Source organism: Heliangelus exortis, chromosome 3 (genome assembly GCF_036169615.1).
Source record: "Heliangelus exortis chromosome 3, bHelExo1.hap1, whole genome shotgun sequence".
Taxonomy (NCBI): Eukaryota; Metazoa; Chordata; class Aves; order Apodiformes; family Trochilidae; genus Heliangelus; species Heliangelus exortis.
This window is the reverse complement of record NC_092424.1, coordinates 13,685,921-13,704,925: the sequence shown is the minus strand read 5'-3', so window position 1 is coordinate 13,704,925 and position 19,005 is coordinate 13,685,921. Positions and strand designations below refer to the sequence as shown.

The 19,005-nt window shown below is 46.2% G+C and overlaps 1 protein-coding gene and 1 long non-coding RNA gene across 6 annotated transcripts in view; one reads left to right on the top strand and one right to left on the bottom strand.

Annotated features, from left to right (window-relative positions):
• Nucleotides 1-6,487, bottom strand: part of LOC139794146 (uncharacterized) — a 34,607-nt gene extending 28,120 nt beyond the window's left edge. Inside the window, exon 1 of the long non-coding RNA XR_011724975.1 lies at nt 5,401-6,487. This is a non-coding gene — a long non-coding RNA (uncharacterized lncRNA). The remainder of the gene's footprint in view (nt 1-5,400) is intronic.
• A 399-nt stretch (nt 6,488-6,886) lies between these two features.
• Nucleotides 6,887-18,835, top strand: CCDC167 (coiled-coil domain containing 167). Of its 5 annotated transcripts, XR_011724974.1 has the most exons (6): nt 6,949-6,988; nt 8,038-8,105; nt 14,314-14,408; nt 15,787-15,839; nt 17,962-18,500; nt 18,589-18,835. XR_011724974.1 is itself a non-coding variant. In XM_071739353.1 (4 exons), exons 1-4 carry the CDS (start codon nt 6,950-6,952, stop codon nt 18,063-18,065), a joined length of 291 nt encoding a protein of 96 aa, XP_071595454.1. In that variant the 5' UTR covers nt 6,887-6,949; the 3' UTR covers nt 18,066-18,835. The 5 variants fall into 5 exon arrangements, 3 of the variants coding, with proteins under 3 accessions (XP_071595454.1, XP_071595452.1, XP_071595453.1); XR_011724972.1 differs by lacking the exon at nt 8,038-8,105 and having other exon boundaries at nt 6,888-6,988; XM_071739353.1 differs by lacking the exon at nt 8,038-8,105 and having other exon boundaries at nt 6,887-6,988; nt 17,962-18,835.
• Nucleotides 18,836-19,005: the final 170 nt, after the last annotated feature.

Here is a 19,005-nt window from a genome sequence, read left to right as displayed (position 1 = left end):
CAGAGCCTGTCCATGAGGAGTGAGCACCAAGCTAAGCAAGGGGGGCTGTGAAACAGGGTGGCTGGAAAGGCCAGTGCTTAGCATAAATACTGGACACTTTCCTGCCAAAGAGCACCCCACTATCCAGAAAAACAGAGGACACATTGGAGGATGAGTTCCTCACCACCCCTGCAAACAGGGATGGACTCAGCCTGACTTCACAGCAAGGTGTCTGAGCCAGGGAATACATTTACATGGATGTCCTCTCTCACAATAAGTGACAACTCTGGGTCAGCAGCAGCACTCAGCAGCCTGGCTGCTGCATCACAGGCCTGCAGCAGATATGGTGTAGGAAGAGGCAGAAATTTGGCTTCTCCCACCTCTGTCAGCAATTCTATGAAATCCTGGAGCACCTCACTACTCCAGTGGCACCTGGAACATTGTAAAATAAGCTCCGCATGGAACATTGTGTTTTTGATAAACAACAGATATGGTTCAGCTTCCTTACTTCTTCTATAGCACCATGAACCGGGTCTGGAGGTCTTACTACCCTTGGGGCAAGTAGATGGGGGAATGCCACACATAAATTGAGTGGGAAAGAAGAAAATCAGGCATTGGCCCATTAACTTCTAATGACTGCCAGGCGAAGGAGATAGAGTATGTGAAAACAGGGTGACTGGGGAGCAATGGAGACTGTGGTCACCAGATGACTGAGCTAAAAACCAGCCTCCCAGAACAGGACCCAAAATTCAGTTGCTGCCTTTGATACACCCAATTTTGAAATGGCATGGATGCTCAGCTAGCTCCCCTCGAGAGACTCTTGAAGACCTCATGCACAGTCAGAAGAAAACTTGTCCTGGGGAACTGAGATGGCCATGTTTTCCCTCCCCTGATACTTGCCAAGTGTTAAAAGCAGGACACGCTGTTCCACTCAGCCATGCCCTAATTCAGAAGTACACAGCTCCTCGTGACTTTCCAAGCAATCAGCAGGACCCTGTACTGCCTCTGCACCACTGCGCCTGTCTCTGTGATGGATGCACCTTTGCTGGCTGCAAAATAAACTTGGCCATGGGGTTGTGGCCCCAATAACACAGCACTTCATAAAACTGCTTGGATCTTTATTTCTCTTCTCAGATATTTATAAGGTACCCATCCCCACAATATATCTGAACACTTCATGCTCCATCAGATATTTCTTCTTGTAACTGTGCTCTTATCCTTGCTCAGTAGAAGAGAACTATGTCCTTATCGCTTCTCAGTGTGGTTTGGGGAAGACAGCAATGCTTTCATAAAACAAAACTGGTGCCTGGCATAAGAAAACCTGGGCTGACATGTCCTGAGGGAAAGGATAGAGACTAAAGCAGAGAGTCTCCAACTTTCAGTAGTGTAATTTGCAGAGTGGGACACACACACTGGGCCCATGGATCCCTCTCAGATCACATCTCTAAAAGCCATCGCTCCAGTTCTCCTGCATCCTCCGCACTAACACAGCACATTTGGAGTTCAGCTTCATTCAGCATCAAAGCGAGATCTATGATCACAAGCTGTGCCTGGTTCTGTACTCCATCAGCAGGACTCCATCTGTTCCCACTGCAATTACTGCACTGCATGGATAGTCATGATCTTGCATGAGGCACCCAACTCCACAGAGCCTCTCATGTTTGACTGAGGCACACAGGACACAGGATTTCATCCACACAGAATCTATTGAAGACAGGCATCAGCCCTGGCTACTGAATCTCTTCTTGGCCCAGCTCTGCGTTTCACTAATGCCAGTTTTGTCTCTGGATAGGTTGTTTTGATTAATTTCATTTAATTAATTCTATCACCTCAAACTGTTCCCAGAATCTGTGTGGAGACCATCAAGGTGGAAGCAGAGAACGTGATGCAAACAAACTGAAGATGCAGTCCAGTGGCTTTTCTATATTTATATTCTCAGAGGAAAAAAACCCACCCCAGCCTACTGGAGCACCTTTCAGCCTGAAGAAGTCTGACAGTGCTTTCTGTGGCTCTTCTGTTCCCTGGTGGCATTCAATACTGTAGCTGACCTTGTTAGGGGCAGGCAAGCCTGCATTGGAATTTGTGTCCCTTCACAACAGTGCTATTTCATCCCTGCTTATAGGGCTTTGGGAGAAAGGAGGGTATTTATGTGTTGGTCCTGTAAGAGGGAAATGGGGGAAAAAACAAAGCTCCATAGCTCAGTTGTAACTCACAGCAACTCTCACCTTGTTGTGTGCCTCCCTTGCACTCAGATGGTCCTTCCTCCAGGCAGCCAATACACAGTCTCTGTCCCTGGAGAAGTTTCCTGCTTATTCCTTTTTGCTGGGAGTCATCTTGTGCCATGGATTGTCTACCCTTGGCTGCCTGCAACGGCGAGATGCTTCCCTTCATCTCTTCACAGTTGCAAGTGTAAAGAGGAAAACTGACCCTGCCTCACCTCAGCATTCCCCTGCAGACAGGCTTCTCTCTTGACATGGGCTGCTGAGTTACTTCCTTTTGTGATCCCAGTGAGCAGCTGCATTTGGTACAGCACAGCTGGGGTGGGAAGGAGATGTGGCACTGGCTTAGAGCTGTACACCCATAACGTTGGAGAAACCTGTTCTAAGAAGGTCCCTAGAAGTTCCACCTCTGTCTCATGGTTCATAAAACAGTGGCTGACAAGCTGGAGAAGGACATGCTTGGAGGACAGAGGACTGGTCCCCATGAGATAGCCAAGAATAAGAGGTCAGGTCCCTGAATTTAGAGCTAGCCCAACTACTTACTTGCTGCAGAGATTAGGTCAGATACCGTCGCACTCTTCACATCTATAAAGTGAGATGTCTGGCCTTAGTTTTCTCTCGGGCTTGTCAGAGGACTGATTCATTTGTGCTTACAAAGCATAGTGAATCTTGCAGATGGAGAAGGCAAAAAGAGGCAAGAAGGTAGTAAATCAGGAGTGACCAGGAACATTCTTTTAGAAACATCCCGCAAACTAGCACCAAATGGCTCACATCCATATTATTAAACTCTCTTCACCTCTGAAACAGTGATCTCATGCAAAAGCCTTTGGGAACAGCCCTTTGCCTATGACGACTCCCTGAAAATTGTCTGGGACAGTCCTGGTGGGAGCAAGTCAAACCATGCCAGGGTGTGCTGACCATACTGATGATTGAGTTTGTGCTCTCAGAACATTTCCTGATGTTGTTTAATTTACTAGTAACGACTTAATTACTTGTGAAGACTTAATGTCTGTTCTATTAAATTACCCTCAAAGTCAGCACTACCCTGATAAAAATCAGCAAGTGTCCCTAAACCTTCTTGAAAATGTTGATTCCTTAGTCATCAGTCATTACCTTTCCATCTGTTCAATGCATGTGGAACAAATTATTAAATAATCAATGTTTTATCACTTAAAGATAATCAGGCGATAAGGAAAAGCCAGCAGAGAGAAAGCCAAGAACAAATCATGTCAAACCAGTTAATTTTCTTTGCCACAGTAACTGGAATAGTGGGGAGAGCAGGTGCAGCAATGGAGGCTATCTTGAAGCATAGCAAGGTTTTTTGAAACAATCCTGTATGATATTCATCAAGTGTATGCACTCTGAAACTACTTATCAGTAGACTGCAGTCAGGCCAAGTTCCATGGGTGCCTGGCAAGATCTATTAACTATTTTCCTCAGTGACTTAGATGATGAAACAAAGTATGTTTATAAAGTTCGTGACTAGCCCCAAATCTTGAAGAGTTTGCAAGCCTGAAGACAGGATAGGAGAAGAAACACTATTGACAAATTGCAGAAATGACTCACAATCAGCCAGCTAAAATTCCATAAAACCAGTGCAGAATACTGCACTGAGAAAGAGAAAAATTTAAATGCACCAATAAAGAAAGAGGGAACAGCTGGCTAGACCACAGCACTGAGAAAATGGATCAAGGAGTTACAGGACCATGAACCAAATATGAATTGCCACTATGAAGGTATTGAAGAAAAAGGCAAATTTCATTCTTGGCTGCATTACTAGGGCATAATGACTGTGAGACAAGGGAGGTAATTTTTTGCTTACCTCCAAGCTAGAAAGGCTCAATAAGGGAGGCTTAGTCTAGATTTGGACTGGAGGATGGTAAGAAACAGTATAAGAGGTGCAAAACACATAGGATTCAAAGAAGAGCATTAAGTCTAACAGAGGGAAAACAGGAGGGGATAGGATAATGAACCTCAAATATATAAGGTTTTTAGAAGAAAGATGCTGATCAGTTTTTTCTCATGTGTCCTGAGGATGCAGCAAGCTCAATCAGGTTATGAAAAGGAGGAAAACCTTCCCAGCTAGCAGTCAATGAGCAGTATATCAGGTACAGAGGGGGTGGTAGCATCCCTGGCCTATATTAAGAACAGATAAGGCAAACACCTTCTTGGGTAGCATCAACATGTCTGATCAGGTCTCTGGGCATATATATTGAGTGACTTCTGAATGTTCCTTTCAGACTGACACTTGTATCATTTTTACAGTTTCTAACTTCACTTCATCACTCATTTTGACTGCAGGGATGTGACCCCCCAATGCAGCAGGGACAGCCTAATCAGAGACCCTGAGTAGGATCTCACCAGGACCTTATCTTTTTACTATATATGTTATTTGGCATTCAACCATATATCATCACATCCTACACCTTCCTCTTGAAGGCTTTGTGTTAGACTATTGCATTCCAGAGTTTACTGAAACCTATTTAAGTTTTTTCCTCCCACCCCTTTCGCAGGAGGCATGTTCCATAATCTGATTGCTCTCACAGCTAGAAACTTCTGATTTTCAACTTAAATATGCTTGTGGCCAGTCAGCAGCCACTTGATATAGAGTAGTTCACATTCATATTCATAGAATCAGAATAATTTACGTTGGAAAAGACCTTTAATATCGAATCCAACTGTATTTATGTAGCTATGCAACATTTAACTTCATAGCAGTGCCTGTAGATGTTCTTAAAATACAGAAGCTGATGTCACTGTATGTGAAAAATTTTGGTAACTGTTTTTCAGGTTTCAAGAAAGAAAAAACTATAAATTTGCTGAGGAAAAGGAACAGGTTTTCTCTCTTGCATCACTGTGTAGATGACCTGAATGGCATTAAAAAGGAAATGAAGATGTACCACCAGAAAGACTGAAGAGCAGACACCGGCTCAGGGCAGGACAAGGTGACAGGCACAATGAGATTATCAGATTGATGGATTCAGGAGGGCCAGGTGGTGTCATACGTGACTGGGAAACTGGTGCTTGCAATGGTAGGAATGCTGGCTTGCTTATGAGGGAGGAACTGGTTCCCCTTTTCTGTCTTCCCAAAAGAGGTGACAACAAAGGTCGCACATCTTTCTGCAAAAAGCTGTATCTATGTCTCAGTAGTGGAGAAGCAAAAATGTGAGAATGGACAGTTCTCACCTGAATCAATACTCACCTTTGTAAAGAAGAAAACACTTTCTGCAGAACTGATGGCTATTTCATCCCATTGCAAACCATAACAGATGGGTTTTCTTCAAACCTCTATGCATTTTAAGGTTGTATTTACACTCAATAAGCAAGTCTTCCAAGAGAGGGAAAATAACATGCTCTTGCTACTTCTTTTTCTCCCTCCCCCTGATACTGTGCTTTCCAAGGTCTGGTGGCGAGGTCCTGCTCAGGTTCTTTACTGCCTTCTGAATGAGCTGCTTATGCTTGGAAAACAGTTCCTTGAAGGAGGGAGTTCTGACTCCTTTGGCTTCAGCAGTGCAGGCTCCATAAGGCTGAGTCAAGTATCGTATTGGGAAGCAGATAAAAGTACAGTTATCCCTCATGAGAAAATGAGACTGACACTGTCAACAATACATTCCAGCTCCCATGGTAGAAACACACAAGTTATAAGTATTGACACTCCTTCTATGACAGACATCTGTGCTCTTGCCATCCTAGCAAAATATCAGTCAGTAGAGAGTATTTAGCCAAAATGAAAATTCAGTCTGTGTCTAATAACTGCTGCTGCTTCCATTTCTTAGTTAGCAAACAGCTCTGCTGTTTCCTGTCAAGTAGCAGTCATGTCTTATCCCAAAGACAGATGAATTTCAGTGGTATTTCTTGCTTCTTTTATTTTTTAATACTAGATAGCAGTGTTTCATAAAAAGCTTTCTCAGGTCAGGACAAAAGCTGCCATGCATATGTAACATCATGCTTAGCATCTTGCAGTGAACTGGCTAGTGGGCATGAAGTGCTATCTCCTGGTAGATCAAACAGCTGTCTTTTCCTGCAGCTGCTTTAGAATAAAGCTAATGCTTGGGAAGGTAGCCCCAAGGACAACCATAAGTTCTCTATGTAAGTTCTCCATAAGTAACACACACCAAAAGAGCCTTGCTGAGAGATCGGATTCTTCCTAGGTGAGCCCAGACCCCCAGCAATATGGCCACTGAAATGGCGTGAGCAGTGCAGAGGTTTGAAGCTGGATCAAGCTGTCACCTGGGGGAAAATCAACTGGCAGCCCGGGTTTCCCCTCTGACAGGCCCAGAGGGATGTCCAGAGAGCATGAATGAAAACCCCCACCCCCACGGGAGCAGGGGTCTGTGAGGGGTGAAGAGGCAGGACTGAGGCAAGCCCGAGAGAGACCACGAAATTCCACCTTAGCTTCCCCTTGGTACTTCCCCAGCCATCCCTCATCCACGGATGCTGGAGCCCACGGAGGTGTCTGTGGGCAGTGCCAGCACAATGCAGAAAGAGCCACTCTGACTGCCACGGGCCACCCTCGCAAGTTCTTGGCTGTCTTGACGCCAAAACTGGATCACACGGCCAGAACCTCCAGAACCTCCGCCTCCACCACCGAGACGGCCTCGCCGCAGGGGAAGCCAGCAGAGCCCTTACCAAGATGGCGGCCGCCCCACAGTGCAGCCCCTCATCAAGATGGCGGTAGCCGCCCGGCAGATGCGGCCGCGCTGGGGCGCGGGCAGAGGGGCAGCGGCGCATGCGCGGCGGGGCCGGGGGCCATGGGCAGGCGGCGAGAGGGGCTGAGCGTGGCCCGGGAGGTGAGGGCGGCGGCGGATGAGCGCGACAGGGCCGGGTCTGGTTGAGGCGTGGGAAGGCGGCTGCCACCGCCACTGCTGAAGCAGTGTTCCTGGAGGAGTTCCTGCAGGGCGGTGGGTGCCGGGAGGGCCAGGGTAGTTTAGGGGCGGAGGCACTGCTGCCCCGGTGCGCCCTTTGACTTAACGTGCGCTGGCGGCAGAGGAGGCCAAGGGGGGACCTGCGTGCGGGGCCCTCTCACCAGCGAGACGCTCGGTGCCCGGTCCTCCGTCCCAAGCCTTCGACTGAGCGATGGCGTTTGGCGCCCTGGCTCCCACTCGGCCTCAGAGCGTGGTCGGGGAGAGGCGGTGAGAGTGTGGGCCCCAGGAGGCTTCTGCGGCAGCCCCTGCCCGGACCCAGACCCTGCCCCTTGCCCAGACACTGCCCCGCCTGCGTGTGCAGGGCTGAAACCACCTGCAGTGTCTCTGGGGCTTTGAGGTGCCCCGCGCTAAACCAGCACATGAGGTGCCCGTAAGTCTCAGCAAGGAGAAGGCTCTTAGAAAAGTATGACCGCCCTCCAAAACAGCCTTTTTATCAGTGTGCTTGTACGCCCTTGTAAGAAGTCTCTCCCTGGCTTTCTTGTAGGTCCCTTTCCAGTTCTGTTGGACAGGCAGTAATGTAAAGCTGTGTCCTACTGTCTCGTATGAATTGGAGGTCAGTTTATGGTAGTTTTCTGGTCTGTTTCATCTAGTTAAACTTTAATTAGAGAAACAGACATTTTGGGGCACTCTAACCCAAATATAACCACCAAAGGGAGTCTAGAGGGGAGTGTGCTGACTCCAAGTTATCTTCATTCAGTGAGGCTAGTAGGAAAAGTTGAAATAATTAAATTTTTTGTGGGTTTTGGTGTTTTTTTGGGGGCGTGCAATAGGCAACTTGCTCAGTTGAGGTGGTAGGGTCTGTCTTACAAGATGATGTGACTTATATTTGTTTTCTTTGTTTTATAAGTTGTCATTATAGAACACTCTACTTTAGAAAGGATTGTAGAACTACTCTTTTTTATGATGTGCTACAGATGAAAATCTGTCAGTACAAAGATACTACTAAAAGATGAAGTCCTTCCCCCTTGCAGTGATAAGAAAGGTACTGAATAGAAGTCAAGAAACGAAGAAAACAAAATCTCTTTAAACCAGGGAAGGAGGGCTGTGTTTCAGATGTCAGAAGTGTGTAACAAGCAAAATATTGATTACATAAATCTAACTTTCATTCAGTTCAGTATTACCTTCTGAGCTGTTAATGATGATAGAACTTTCCAAATGAGTCTTAATATGACATGATGCATGGCTAGCTTTGAAAGCCCTAATCTAAGCAGAGTCATGCTTGTTTAACTGAAGTCATGATGCTAAATGAATGCAATTTCCTATATGGATACTTATCAGATTAGCTTGCACTTGCAAATTGCAGGTGTAATTGATATGACCTGGTTTAAACTGATAAAAATGTGTCTCCATAATGTGGTGGTGGTGGTTTAAATTCATGCCAGTTCTGTTCTCATATAGCTCTATAGTCTTTCAACAGGCAACTCTCTTGACAGTGCTGTGCTGCTGAGAATTTCTTGATGAAACCCATCAGGCAAATAAAACTGGGAAGACTGGTCCATTTTATAGCAAAGGAGGGAAAATGGAATGAATTTAAGAGAGTGGTGGGTATGATCAAAGGTGTGGAAAAATTCTATGCAAGAAACAACTAAGCATTTTTGATCCTTTTAAGCTTAAAAACATGACTGTAAAAGGGGACAATATAGGTCTATATTCTCTGTCTGCTACTTGTAATTTTAAATAAAGGATGAATGTTCACTGTCAATACAAAATTACGGCTATCAAATGAAACTAGCAGCTGACAACAGGAGGGATTGGTTCTTCCAGTAACCTGTGCCTGTGCTGTGAAACTCATTGCCAGGGGATACTGTAGCCCTTAAAAGTAGACTTCTGGATCAGACAACAACTGAAAAAAATTAATGGAAGTGAAAAAGCTGGACTATTAAATACAAATAGAACACCCTGTGCTCAGACAGTGCCTGAGCTGCAAAATGTTGAATGTGGGTTTTGGGGAAGAATAGTTACATCAGTTGGTGGTTTTGACAAGGCAGTGTCTATCCAAGATCACGAAGGATCAAGGCCAACATAGTCCTTGCTCAGTAAAGCTGTTCTTGGTGGATTTTTCAAAAAGCTGTGGGTGGTGCCTTGTGGCCTTAATGCTGTCCTGCAGAGCCAGTGGTCTAAGCTGAGGCAGGGTGAGAGGACTAACTCTCTGCCACGACTAAAGGAAGAGATGCAAGTAGGATCCAGCCCTTTCTCATTTACCAACACAGTGTTGATCTGGAGGATTTATATTAACCTTTGCTGGTGGATCATCCTCTATTATGTTGTAGCTTACCTGGTAAATATTTCCAAGCATGCTGTAGGCACAGCATCTGCAAAATTATTTGCCAGCATGCAAAATGATTCCAAGAGTGTGGTGAAGATGAAAGTGTGTCCATGAACTAACTGCAAGTTAGCATTTGAATTTAAACAAAACTCATCTTTGCTGGACTGATTTTAATAATCCAACCAAGTTTGTGGATGCAGAAACCACTAATTCTGCTGAAAATGGCTCAAGTGTGCTGGCAGGTGACAAGACATGAGAAGGTGGCTCAGGAAAGGGTTGCTTTTTTTTTTTTTTTTGCCCCCACCTCTTTGTTTGGCTTTGATCTGTTTTATGAGGGTTAGAAGACGAAAACCTCATTACCTAACACTGTTGGATGTCAGTGTGTGTGTGATGTGGCTTTTTGCCAGTATCTTAATTAGGGAATTCATAAAAGCAGAGAGTGGATGCCAGTTCTTGAAAAGCGCTTTTAGCCTTTCTGCTGGAAAGAAAGCTTTTATTAATTCATTACAAAATGTATTAAAAGGGATCCAGCTCAACTCTGTAAGCAAAGCTGCTTCTTTCCCTCTTTGTCTCTGTCTTTATGTGAGCCATCTTGGGCTCTCTGCCCAAGACGGTCCCAACAAATGAGATTTGCAGTAAGCATGTAAGTCAGTTTGGATTGAAAACCACTCCAGGTCTCTCTGGTTTAAAGAGATCTCCAGACTGTGAGTGAGCATGGCCAGAATTCAACAAAAACGTCTTAATGCCTCAATGTACCCTGTGGAGTGAGGGAGGCACCTGGTCTTAATCCCTGTGTGCATCCAAGGCTGCTGGGACTTGACTTTCTGTAGTGGCTCTTGGGGAGCAGAAGGGCAGCTTGGTGTTCTGCCTGGATGTGCAGCACCTGGTTTTCTTGCCCCTTTTACCTGACAGTACTTAAAGACCTTGCTGCAAGTGAAGTCCTGTGTCCCTCTAGAGGCCGTGTGAACCTGAGGAGCTGTTGGGTGAGCTTTCTGCATGCTGCACTTCAGGCCTGTCCCAAAGGATCCCCTCTGTGGAATGGAGAGGACAGAGGGTTTGTCTTTGCAACTTTGAAGCCACTGTGCTGAGATTGCCATGAAAAATATAACCCAGTGTGAAGTCTGGTGGTTCACTAAGTGAGCTGGCCTCTTTTCATGTGGGCCTCCAGTAGGCCTACCTATATACCCCAGCCATCCTTCTTATGCATTAGTGAGTAGAAGGGAAAGCTTTCCATCCACAACAAGCTTTTTATTTCTCTCTTTCCTTTTCACTATAGTGAAGAATTACTTGGATGACTGAACTGAGAGACTCCTAGCTTGCCAGAACAGATCCCAAATCCCAAGTGAGGCACTGACGTATCAAGACAGTGCTCTGCCTATAGTTTGGGTTGGTGTGTGAGGCTCTGTGTGTAAATGAGCCGCTTCCAGGAGGCAGATATTTTTGTCTTAATTTACAAGTAGGGAAACTAAGGTACAGTAAATGGATAGCATCTGGCAATTGTCACTCATCCTTCCTTACAACCCATAATGTCCCAGACAAGCCTGAAGAAAAGAAATAGTGAGATTCTGGCAGAAGATTATTTTGTTCATTCAGCAATCTGTTCCTCCTTCCTTGCCTTTTTTTTTTTTTAATTATTATTTCCTGTCCCTTGTGCCCCCAGCTCAGCAAAGCTGATGGTGCAGTTCTAGGGCATGCAGTTTATTAGCAAATTATTGCTCTCCAGCAGGGGACCCAAGCTTTGGTTTTGATTTAAGAGCAGTAAAACCAGTTGAAAGTTTTAAAGTACTATGTGGAATCTGGAGATTTTTAGTCAGCAGAATGTAAAAGCATTGGCAGAGTTGGGCAGAATATTCTCTTGTTATGTCTGGTGAAATGACAGAAGTAGGAGCAGAGAATGCACTAGTGAGAGCAACTGCAAACTGAGCTGGAGGAGCAGTTCTGGAAGAGTGGATAGGAAGTGCAGTGACATGGATAATTTAGTGGTGGGGTTGGCAGCTGACTAACCAAAACTCTCATTAATATATTACTTTGCATAATTTTAAAATGTGTTTCCAGAGAAGGCGTGATGCATTGTAATAATTTTACTGGGTAAGGAGGAGCCAGGTCACCAATGTTGAAGTACCTCTTGCTGTGTGTGTATGTGAGGGTTTCCAGCAGATAAGGGAACAGAGACACAGCCATGTGCAAATGGTAGGAACTGGTGAGGGAGATGGTCATTCTTAAATTGGACTGGACAGGTGCCACACCTCCATTCTGCTCCACTATACCATTAAATTAACTTGCTGTTAAGTGTGTTCAGAGCTGACTTGTGTGAAGACCTTGGTTGGCCCTGGAGAAGACTAGGGATAATGACTTAGTTGTAGTGTATGAGGGCTAGAAATGAACAGCTGGAGTTAACATTCTCAACTAGCACAGCTGAATGTGGAGGAGGACAATTATCTTTGCCCTGACTGAATACATTTTCAGCTAACATGCTTCAAAAATATCTGCATCCCCATCCAATCAAACACAAGCATTGACCAAACACAGAGGTGCTATTCCCTGTGGTGATGTGCCATGGGCTCAAGGGAAGCTGTGTAGGTGCCTCTGGGGAGCTTGGCACCTCAGCAGCCCTGGGAGAGCTGGCAAATAACAGAATTTGGAATTGCTGTCTGGTAAGATGCAAAGATTTATTTGAGCCTAAGTTATATGTGGCACTCCCCAGCTCTTCTGTGCTCCTTGCAGAAGGACTGTTCAGCTCTGGTGAGCTGCCCCTGGCTGGACATCAGGTGCCCACCAAAGCCACTCTATCACTCCCCTCCTTAGCTGCACAGGGGAGAGAAAATGTAGCAAAACACTTGGGGGTTGAGGTAAGGACAGGGAGATCACTCAGCAGTTACTATCATGGGCAAAACAGACTTGACTTGGGAAAAATTAATTTAACTGCTCCTCTTTCCTTCTCAAACACCTCACCCTGCTCCAGCATGGGGTCACCCCCACAGGACACACAGTCCTTCATTAATTTCTCTGATATGAGTCCTTCCCACAGGCTACAGTTTTCCCAGACTGCTTCAGTGTCAGTCCCTCCCATGGTGTGCAGTCCTTCAGGTACAGACTGTGCTCCAACCTGCATCTCCCACAGGGTCACAAGTCCTGCCAGCAAACCTGCTCCAGTGTTGGCTCCTCTTTTCATGAGACCACAGTTTTCTCACAGAAAACTTCCACAGGGTCACAGCCTCCTTTGAGCACATCCACCTGCTCCAGTGCGTGGTGCTCCATGGGTTTCAGGTGGATATCTGCTCCACTATAGACCTCCATGGGCTGCAGGGGGACAGCCTGCCTCACCATGGTGCCTGGAGCACCTCCTCCCTCTCCTGTTTTGTTTTTTTTCCCCACTTCTTAAATATGTTCTCACGGAGGAGCTACCACTGTTGCTGATGACCTTGGGCTTGGCCGGCAGCAAATCTATCTTGGAGCTGGTTGGCATTGGCTGCATCAGACAGAGGAAGCTTTTAGCAGCTTCTCACAGAAACCACCCCTGTAGACCCCACTCCTGCTACCAAAACCTTGCCATGCAAACGCAGTATATTAGCTGATCAGCTAAACTCTTTTTTGCAATCTGCTTTGTTCTCCCGTGTACATCAAGTCTTCTCTCACCCTGCTTATTTTTAATGCTTGCCTGCCTTTTCTGAGCAGAAGGTGTTTGCTAATGAGCTCAGGGTGGAGATGCTCCCCAGAGCAGCAAAAATTAGGGATCCCTACCTTTGATTTTGTTTCCTGTGTCACTGTTTATGGGAACATTTGTGCTCTGAGGCTGATGTTCAGGCAGCTGGTGTCTCATTACACCTCAGTCCTTTACCTGGTGTGCTACCTCTTAGCCTCTGGCTTGTGATGGCTCCCACCACAGAGGGGCTGTAGTGCCAGCCATCAAACCAACCACCAAGCAGGAGTGGTGTGCTAAGTAGCTTAAAAGAGGTCCTTGCCACCTCAGGGCACTGAGATCATTTCCTTTCAGGCTAGGATGTTGTGTTTATGTTACCAAATTAGTCTCATGGTTTCCCTGATGAAAGCAAGCCCAAAAGACAAAGTTTTCCTAAAGATGCTCTTGTTGCTAGGCAGAAAAGAGGAACTATTCCCAGGACAACTTGTCCACAATAGGATTCCTCCCTGGGCAATACATTTGCACAGAAGTCGTTCAACCCTCTTAACACTTACCCACAGTTACTCCCCTCCATGGGAAGCCACAGGACAGGATGGCTGTTTGGAAACCTGACAAGGAGACCACCTGCATGGGTTTTTCTGCATAGGAACATGTGCAGCCAAAACTTGGTGCAGTTTGACAGTGTGGAGTCAGTGGTGAATGCTCTCTTGAGTGCAGTGTGCTGGCTGCTGTTGCTGTCATGGATACAGTTGGGTGGAAGAGATGGTAGGTATCAAGGTTTCCCCTTTGTCTCCTCTTCACTCAAGCAGTTGAAGGTGCTTCACAGTCATTTCCCATGAACTTCTGCATCCATTCACAGTGCTAGATCAAGACCTTGACCCTCAGGCTTTGTCCAAGGACAGTCTCTCTCAATTTGTCCTCATCTAATTGCATAAAGATGCCTGAGATCATATCTTTGCTTGTGGAGCCACATGCAACCAGAAACCAGAACAGACTGGAACAAATCAGATCTTCGCAAAACACACTGGTCAGGTACACAAGTGGGAGTGTTGGAGCTGACATAGTTGTATCTGGGATTACAGTATCACAGTTGCCTGGGGTATAGTACATGCTGATCTAAGAGGTGATGGGCTCTCTGCTCTGATCTCTACACAGAGCTGGGGGCTGTTTCTCTGTTGGTTTGGGAAGGAAGAAGGTGAAGTAGCTGCCCAGCCACCCTTCCCTTTTGCATGAGGGTGTATCCATATTAGGCAGGAGAGGAAATGATGGTGATGTGTTTTTCAGATTGATGGACTGGAGGAAAAGCTGGCACACTGCAGACAGAGCCTGGAGGAGGTGGATCTTAAACTGCGTGGGGAGAAGCTTAGCCCTGAAGGAAGGTATTGATGACTACCCCCTTTCACAGCTGGTGTGGTGCACCTCATCTGGCTGTCATCCTGCTGTAGTACTGAGCAAGCTCTCTTGAAGGGGTGGGAGTGTTTCCCAGGACAAGCCTCTTGCTTCAGCTTGGAGCTTACTTGGGGAACTTGCCAGGGTGAGAAGTTCAGTGCGGTATGTGGAGAAAGCTTTATCTTATCAACAGCCTCACCCTCCTACCTGCATTGCAACCAGCCAAGCAGTGCCCAAAACTTGCCAGTTCATTTACACAGCTGGCTCCTGCTCTGCTAGCAGACAGCTCTGTGAGTCTGGCAAGGGTTCACTGCATTCTGCTACTCAAGCCTTGCCAAAGCTGCTTGAGTAGAATCAGGGGAGACAGACTGTAAGTACTACAGAAGGCCAGGCTGGGATGTAACTGGGAAAGGGGCTGAGGGAGATAACTCTCTCTGTGCTACAAATGTGTCTGGATGCATGAATGCAGTGACACACTGGCTTTCTTGGCAAAGGGAGGAAGGACAGTTTCCCCGAAATTTGTCACAGGCAGAGGCAACTGTAGACTTTTAGACCTGAGAGTCAAGCAAGGACTTTTCATATGGATCTTGTAGGAATTGCAGGCAGAAACAGCTATTTCTCTAGATGGTGAAGCAAGAGATCCTACATCTCCCAGTTGACTGTCATCTGTCTGCTTTAGGGCATTCTTCCAGTCACCAGCATCCTAATGCTCTGCTTCTAGTAAAAGGGCTGGGAAGCTCGGTGGTAAGGCCAGGGAGCAGTCCTGTTAGACCTGGTGATTGCTCTACAGTGTTGTCCTACAGAACACAGTTAAAGTGTCCTGACTTTATATTATTACTATCCTGAGTTTCAGTCTAACAACAAGTTGTTTAACTGGTTGTTAATGGGCTTGGATTCAACTTGTTTCCTTGAGTTGACAAGTTTACACGAATTGGATACCTCTGACAAAGGGATCCCAGCTTCAATCAGTGAGAAGAATTAGCATTCCAGCACTGTGCCAGATGTGCTGGGGGGCAGGATCCTCCAGCAGCAGTCCCTACAGGACCCTTTGTCATCCCATAGCTGTAGAACTTCCCAGCCCAGGAAACCGAGTAGAGGGCTCTCTGACACAGACCCCTTTCTATCCTGCTTGCATAGACTGACACTGTCCCAAGCATCTGGGGTAAGGGAAAAATAATCTGAAACTGCTGCATCTATTTTCTTGCCCAGCTGGGGGTTTCTAAACTGTCACCTCTTCCCCTTGAAGGGTGAGGGGCTCATTCTGTGAGCAGGTATCCTCAGCAGTGGGACAGTTTCTCTTCCATCATATAAGGAAAGAAACAGTCTGTGTTGTGCCTTGCAGGTAATGAACTCCTCTTCTCATTACAGAAAGTCACTGGAGAGAGAAAGAAACTTACTAATGACCAAAGCTGACAGCTATGGTAAGAGCTTCATTAAGAGTGGTCCCTCTGGGCTGGATGGGATCAGTGCTGCAGCTTAGCTTTGTCGTCAGGCTCCTGCCACCTCTGACTTACGCCTTTGTATTTAGGCTCAACCAAAGGGAGTTAGACTGAGGGAAATCTAGTCAGCATATTATAATAGGAGTCTGGATCCTCCCATTTAAGATGTGCTTAAAGGAAAAAAAAAAGCATCAGCTAATGAATGGGGAAAGATGTCCCTTTCACATACCCCAAATTACCAGTTTTCAACTAATCTTAGCCAATGGATTGACTTCAGTGGCTTTTCACAAAGGCCCCTTCTCCACCTCCCCCCCACCCCCCAGCCGTTCATTTTTTTTTTCCCTTTTATGTTTTAAGAGGCAAGCTGCCAAGTGCTATCTGGAGTGTAACAAAGTGCACCTTCCTTGGGGAAGGTTCTCACTGCATCGGTTTCTGGGGCTGTTCAGCACATGAGCATAGGGATTCACACTGATGTGCTACCTGCAGTTCCAGAGAGCCAGGGTCTTTCCTTGCTGCAAGTCCTTCTGTAGACAGTTAAAATGAGAGTCCTTCTGAACTACAACACATTTGACAGCACTTCCATTCTCCTAGGGATGCTGCTTTGCATGTCTTCAGGCTCCTGTTGATCACTGTGTTAACAGCTTGACAGCAGTCTGAAGCCATGCAAGCACTGGAGCTCACACAAAGGAAAGGAACAAGTGTTCTTTTAGGCCTGGAAAGTTGAAAACTGGGGTGAGGTCAGCAAATCAGTAATTTTTAACTCATGTTAAAAGACTGTTTCCAGAAGACTTATTTTAAACAGATTCAAAGCTGTTCCCTAGGGGCCTACCACTAGTCACAGCTGAAGACTCTGCATGTCACTGCCACCCTTCTACCAGCAGTCAGCCCTCAATGCCAGCATCAACAGAACACTGACAGGCTGCTCAGACAGCAGCAACACCCTACCTGCTGGAGCAGAACAGGCAGTGCATGTGCACAGTCTTTTCAGATAACTGCTATGGCCTCTTGATTAAATCTCTGCTTATTCCAGCTGATGCACTTGAAGCCAGGAACTGCAGTGCTGGGAATGGCATTGCTCCATCAGTTTAAGCTGGCACTGCTGTGCTTGGGGTTATGTGACCCTCTACCACCTCATCTCTAGCTCTGCAGATTCAAACAGTTTGCTGTGTGGTTGCATAAGAACCCTTGTACAACGTGAAGAATGGGGTAGAAAGAACAGCTAAAAACTTTTTCACACCAGCACCATTTTGGGAACCTGCAGCAGCAGGGCGTTCCTGCTGCGGAGGCAGCAACTGGATAGTCACTGCAGCTAAATTCAGCAGCAGGATCTGCACTCAGCCTTGCCCTGCAAAGTAACTGTTGCTGTTTGGCCAGAGTGCCTAATGCTGGAGGCCTCGCTACTTTCAAGTCTGCTGAACAAAACCAGCAAGAATGGGGTTCTCATCTTTGATAAAGGGAAAGAACAGAACTGAAGATCGTTAGGACTCCGTACTTTTGGTAGCCACTTACTTCTTCTCTCTGCATCTGTGATTCTTCTTTTGTAAACCAGAGCCAGGGATAGTGACTGGCTATCACTGTCTTTTTGTCTCTTAAAAGCAGCAGATCTCAAGAGAATGAGTGTCCAGGCTCAAAACCACTCTACACTCATTCTTCTGGGGCACAAAACCACCCACATTCTGCACCATTCAACGATGGTCACAGTTGTATTTAAGTAAATTTAAGCACTCAGAAAAGACACTGGGCTCTTCTGTCTGGAAGATAATTAAAATAGCTCTCTACCCTCTGTCTTTTGCATTCTTGAGGAACAAGCAATTACTCTGATGACCTATTCTGACCTCAGTAGGTTTGCAAACAGGAACTCATCTGGCACTGAAGTAGTCCCAAGCACAGTTACTGAGACTGACAGCTTAAGAGTTGGCAAATGAAAGGGTTCTTGGTAGTTTACTTCCCCTTTAGCATATCTTATAAGTGGCAGCTTTGCATACTGATCCCAAGAGTCACCCGTAGCCAAGGCAGCATCGTGCAGCGTTAAGACAGTTTTGAAAGGAGATGGAGCTGCAGCACAGAGAACATTTAACAGCCCAGGCTCTTGTTTGCTTCCCAGAGAAAGAACTGAGCGCGCTCCGTAAGGAAAACCGCAAGAATGCTGTCCTTGCTCTGGCCATGGGGTTGCTGATTGCTCTTATTTACGCCTGCTGGACAATGTGATTGCAGTCAAGAACTCTCCCTGCTGACCAAATGACTCTCCTGCAAAGAGCTCTTCCTTCTCTAACTGCTGTGCCTCCCCCCCCAATGGTGAGGATCAGCATTTCAAATTGCTGTTCTTGTTTATCTTCTCCAAGCCTCATTGTAGGGAAGCTTTTTCTCTGGGAATTGAGGGGGACAAGAGACAAACCAGAAATCACAGCACACTTATGACTGGATATCATTTCAAGCAGGGTTTAAGGTGCTGCTGTCTTACCCAACATGCAGTCAAGACCATTCAGCCCAATGCAGGACAGCACTGCATACTCCCTTCTGAAGAGGGCCTTTGTGGTTGCAGACAAGTGCTATCTGCCCAGCCCAGCTGGAATACTTGCCTTCTTCTTAGTTCCTGTGACTTGGCCAGAAGCTGAATGGACACCAGGCTCTTTGAATTAAAAGGTAATTTGGGTATTATGACCAAAAGATTCCACGTGTCACCAGAGACAAGCTAAGCAAAGATGTTTTCTCCTCCGTGCTGACTTAACAGGACCAAAGGAAACCTACCTCCAGAAAAGCTGATGGGAAGTAGGGATCTCTTCTGCAAGAAGGAAGCATCCAACTTGAGATCTGGGTGCTCGGGCTTTGGGAAGATCTACCTACCTCTCTGGTGCATCAGTGTTTGGTAGCCATTTTGTGCCTCTGAGAATGAGCACTTGCAGAAGAGGAGTTATTATCAGCTCCCAGGGATGGAACTGCCATTACAAGACTTTAAATAAAGTAATTTGACCTTGGAACCTCCTGTTTTTCGTTTTTATTTTTCCTATTTTGTAACACCTCACAGCCACTGCTTTATTCTTACCCTGCCCTCCCTTCTGGCACACACAGCACCATAGTAAGCCTGGACTGGGTTGCACACTTTACATCCCTGGTCAGTGATGTCTCAACAGTGTGTAACTCATCTTAA